This window comes from Gossypium raimondii, chromosome 7 (genome assembly GCF_025698545.1).
Source record: "Gossypium raimondii isolate GPD5lz chromosome 7, ASM2569854v1, whole genome shotgun sequence".
Lineage (NCBI taxonomy): Eukaryota > Viridiplantae > Streptophyta > Magnoliopsida > Malvales > Malvaceae > Gossypium > Gossypium raimondii.
Window position 1 is genome coordinate 7,303,254 of NC_068571.1, and position 5,045 is coordinate 7,308,298.

The following is a 5,045-nucleotide window of genomic DNA, read 5'->3' on the forward strand; positions in this document are numbered from 1 at the left end:
TAATTTGACATAACTTGGCATTTCTACTTTTAGTTAGTTCAAATAGTTTATTATATCAATTAAAATGCTTAGGCTAAAATTTATCCTAAAATACTCATTCCAAACTAATCATCTTGAAATAGATTTCTACTTTGTGAGTGTGTGTTAGAAATGTGTACTTATCATCTCAAAATAGATTTTTGTATGTGTTAGAAAGACATTTTTAAAAAAATTCATGACAACAATTTAAATGGAATAGTTAATGATGTTAATTATTTAGACCAACTAATATCATTGAAAAAGTAGATGACTAAATTATGCCAAATTAATATGTGGACTAAATCCCAAACTTTAGCAAAGTAAATGAATCAATACTAAAATTTTACCATTATCTTATAGGGAAAAAAAATGAAAAAGGGCAGTCGTGGTGACAAAATCACTTAGAAACTTTTATATAAATAACAAATAAAATTATAGACATTGAGGTAACAAATTATGTAAAAAAATAAGTATGAAGATTAACTATTAAATTCAAGCATGGTATAGGGCTAATATTAAAATTTGACTCTTTTTTTGTAACCTAATAAATAGAAGAGAGCTGATTTGAAATTAGCCATTTATACTTATAATGAAAAAATAATAATAGCATTGGATCAAAGAAGAAAAGCCTTCCTTTTATATATTAACTAAGATGGTGCCTACCACACTTTGTGTTGGTTAATTAATTTTATATTAAATTATAGAGTAAATATTTAAATATTTAAATATACTTTAAGTTTTGTATTCTTCTTCTGTTTCAAATTTAGCTTTCATACTTTTATTAGTCTTTCTATTTTTCAGATTTAAAATTTAAACCAGTATTAACACCATTCAATTCTTTTGTTAAATTGTTTGGTGTAATATTTTGAAATTTAAAAGAATCCTAATTTAGTAGCCATGTAACAAAAATGACTTGCAATAGACTTGAATTTAACAAATAATTTTAACAGTATTTACAACTCTTGAAAGTTACATAAACATTTTAACCAAAATAAAGCATTTGGACTAATAAAGGATATTGTAAAAATTTGAGGTACTAAATTTTGTCAAAAGTTAAAAGTATAAAAATTAATCTTAAATTCAAGTATAGGACCGAGACCAGTATTTAAATTTAACCATTGTTATATGATCTTATATTTGAGCAAACCATAGGGACAAAACTAAAATTTTAGCATTTTAATGCAAAAGAAAAGAAAAAAAAAGGTGACTCGAGGGTTTTATATAGGTATATTAACATAAGGACCAAAATTGAAATATTACCCTTTTCCTATTAAATGCGGAAGAAAAATAAGAGAAATTGAAGACCCACATGTCAACGAGGAAGGTCTTTTAGCTGTAGTATTCTTATATTTAGAATTTAATTTTTATACTCTTGTTTTTAGTTTATTTATTTTTGAATTTAAAATTTAAGTTTATTTATTAGCACTGTTAGAATGTTTTTGAGTTGGTGTGAAATTTAAAAAAAAAAACTTAATATCCATATAAGAAAAAAACATTATAAAACATTTGAATTTAATAAAAAAATTATGCTAACAATTCTTAAAATTTTGCAACATCATTTTATTTGAATAAAATATTTAGATCAACCAATGAGATTATAAAATTAAAAATCAAATCATGTCAAAATTAAAATATATAAATAATTTGAATACGAAGTTAAAATTTAACCATTTATATAATCTAAAAAGGTAAAGTAATTAGAATTGAAATTTACTTCTTACGTCAAAAAAAATTAGAAATTGGAATGTTCGTACGTTCTTTCTTTTGTATAACGCGTCGAAGCAGTGGGATAATTAATTTCCACAATTATGAAACAAAAACATTTTGAATCGTTTTTTGATTTTGTATTTTGTATTATATTTCTTATCACGAATTGTGAAGTTAGTTTCTTTGGTTCAAGGAGTGAGCGTAGGAATCAGCCTGCTATATTGAAGGGCGGTGTGAAATTCCTAGTTGTTGTTCAGCTTGATAAAACATGTCTGCTGGAGCAAGCAACATTGGAGGTTGTAATGAGCATGGTGATGAAGACACTCTTTCTGTCAGCTTGCTCAACACCACCGCCAATTCATCTCGTAAGAATTGGACTCGATTGTACAATTTGTTTTTAGTTGTTGGAAGTCGTATTAAACCCGAAAGGGAAGAGGTTTCCATTGAAGAAGATGGATCTGTTCCCAAATCGTCTTCAAATTCTGGCTCAGCTGATTGCTGTACGATTGATATGGTTCCAACCGAAATAGAGGAGTTTTTCATTGAAGAAGATGGATCTGTTCCCAAGTCGTCGTCAACCTCTGGCTCAGCTGACTGCAGTACGAATGATATGTTTGCACCCAAAATAGAGGTTTTCCCTAAAGAAGATGGATCTGTTCCCAGGTCAGCTGACGATATTAGAATTAACATTCCGGAAGGCGTCGATGGTAATGCAAAGTGAGTAACCACATTGGTTGAAAAAAAATTATTAAGAGGGTTTAAATATTTTACTTTTATTGAGTAAATTGGGGTTAAACGTGCCATCACCCGATCCATGTCCGTGTTAACACGTATTTCATGTTGGTTTTGCAGTATTATATTTCTAAGAAAGGCTGCTCAAATTGTGAGAGACAAAGATTTGACCTCCCTGGAGGAAGAAGGTGGAGTAAGACAAGTTAAATCACGCCTTCAATCTATCTTGGCACAAGAAATTGATCGCAGCTTTGAAGAGCAAGCAACGGCCGTGATAGTTACAAGCACCACTTTTGACGCAAAGGTCTTTGTTGTTTCCTTCGTGGAAGCTTCCACAACTCCTACTATTTTTCTTCTCTTGGTCTTCGCTGCCTTGTCCTTTACCATTGAGATGATGGAGGCCGAACCCAAACATGGGTGGCATGATGGGGTTGCCATACTTGTTGCTGTCTTTATGCTTCTCATATTTCGGTCAGTGGCTAATTATCGCCGAGCAAGACGGTTGCAGAAGAGGAACAAATTCCATGTTAGTGTTTTAAAAGATGGACAACCCAAAACCATCACCATATCTACCCTCGTGGTTGGTCACATCTTATGTCTGGAGAAGGGGGATTTTGTCCCTGCTGATGGTTTGTTTGTTAGTGGAAATGGTTTGAAGTTGGATGACAAATTGAATCCTAATATCAATCGTGATGACAACCCATTTCTCTTAGCTGGTTCAAAGATTATGGAGGGGGAAGGTCACATGCTTGTAACATCTGTGGGTGACAATACAGTTTTGGCTATAGTTGATCCCGATGAGAAGTCATTGATGGAAGGTCAGATTGATAAGACCAATGCTTATATGGAATATGTTGGACTCTCTATATCTCTATTAGTATCTGCTTTGGTGCTAATTAACCTAGTAGTGAGGAAGATGGACAAAAACAGTAATACAATGCCAGAAATAAAGGGGGGTGTTTCAGCTTACAGGGTGATAAAAATCTTTGCAAGGGTTTTCTTGAATCCTAGAGGAAAAGTTCAAATATTGACCGGTGTTCTTACTGTTATGGTAACTTCATTACAACATGGAATTCCGGTTGTGATTACGATTTCCCTTTCGTACTGGAAGAAGAAGATGGCATCAGGGAACGCAAATGTACAAAATTTATCATCTTGTGGCACGATTGGCATTGTTTCAGTTATGTGTTTCGATGAGAACACAGTGGTTGCATGCAAAGAAGTGATGGAATCCATAGTGGGAACTCTTAAAGAGGAAGAAGTAGGGTGCAAGCTGATGTCAAAGGATGAGCTCGCAACAGCGCAAGTGATGGCACATGAAATAGGAATCCTGAATCCTGATTTACGTGATATGGCAATTGAAAACAAGGATCTTCATGAACTTGCTGCTACTGCAGAAGGAATGAATAAGATTGCTGTGATAGGAAGCTGCAAACTCGAGGACAAAATTCGTATTTTACAGCGTTTGAAACAGGATGGTCATGTAGTGGCTTTCATTGGGGGAATGGCAACAAACGATGATCTAGCCTTGAAGGCAGCTGATGTAGGGATCACAATCTGTGAGTGTAGCACTAAAATGGCCAGAGAGAACTCTGAAATTGTAATTTCGTCTAGGAATTCGCTGAGGTCACTAATTCGCTGCTTAAAGATGGGCAAATGTGCTTATGGTAATGTTCAGACTTTCAGCCAAATCCAACTGACTGCTATCCTTGCCAGCTTGCTTGTAACCCTTGTCACAACATCTATATTAGATGAATCCCCTATAACAGGAATCCATATGTTGTGGGTGAATTCCATTATTTGTATCTTAGGTGGCCTAATGATGGTGATGGAGTCATATGGCCACCACAATCAGACGGTGAGACGGATGAAGTCACTGCTAACCAAGACCATGTGGAGAAACGTTGCAATCCGAGCTGCATCAGATGCATGTCATTTGTTGCTCTTACAGTTTATTGGTCAAGCTATACTCCAAATCAACAAAGATGTTGTTAAAACCATGGTGTTCAATGGTTTCATACTATGCCAAGTCTTGGATCTATTCATCAGTACCATAATTATTTTTGCAAGGAATGAAGAAGTATCAGTATCAGTAGTGAGATTCATGTGCAGTAGCCATTGGTTTCTTATGGCTTCGGGAGGTGTTATGGCTATGCAGGTTGTAGTGGTCGAGTTGTTGCAAAGTTTAGCAGAGTACGAGAGGCTAAATGTGATGCAATGGGGCTTCTGCTTCATTTACGCTGCTTGGATGTGCGGGACCGGTCTCACCGTAAAACTCATTGCAGATTCAGCTTCGGAAGTGTTATGGAGCTCGAGATCATCTGGTTCTCAGTTTGGGTATCTGAGCCTAAGAAGGTCTAGCTTAAGGTTGTTTGTCATTCCATTTTCAGTGTGTGCTGTTGCTTCTTTTTCATATTATTATGTCAACCCTGACATTGCCTGAAGAGCCTATTACCTTTGTTTAATTTTTTCGTTTTTAGGAATTGTTTGTGTTAGCATTAACACGTAGCGTCAGTGATCAGTTAAACTGTTAATTTAAATTAATCTTAATATCAATGTCAATTAAATTAAGATTTAATTATGTTAAA

General features: G+C 34.2%; 1 protein-coding gene across 1 annotated transcript; it reads left to right on the forward strand.

Moving 5' to 3' along the window:
• The first annotated feature begins 1,816 nt into the window (after nucleotides 1-1,816).
• Nucleotides 1,817-5,045, forward strand: LOC105802917 (putative calcium-transporting ATPase 13, plasma membrane-type). The gene is made up of 2 exons (XM_012634826.2): nucleotides 1,817-2,442; nucleotides 2,578-5,045. The coding sequence occupies exons 1-2, from the start codon at nucleotides 1,994-1,996 to the stop codon at nucleotides 4,898-4,900; spliced, it is 2,772 nt and encodes a 923-aa protein (XP_012490280.1). The 5' UTR covers nucleotides 1,817-1,993; the 3' UTR covers nucleotides 4,901-5,045.

Excerpts from the sequence above, each read along its gene's own strand:
- LOC105802917 (XM_012634826.2), top strand. The coding sequence starts at position 1,994 with ATGTCTGCTGGAGCAAGCAACATTGGAGGTTGTAATGAGCATGGTGAT. Across the intron at positions 2,443-2,577 it reads GGCGTCGATGGTAATGCAAA|TATTATATTTCTAAGAAAGG; the intron begins GTGAGTAACCAC and ends TTGGTTTTGCAG.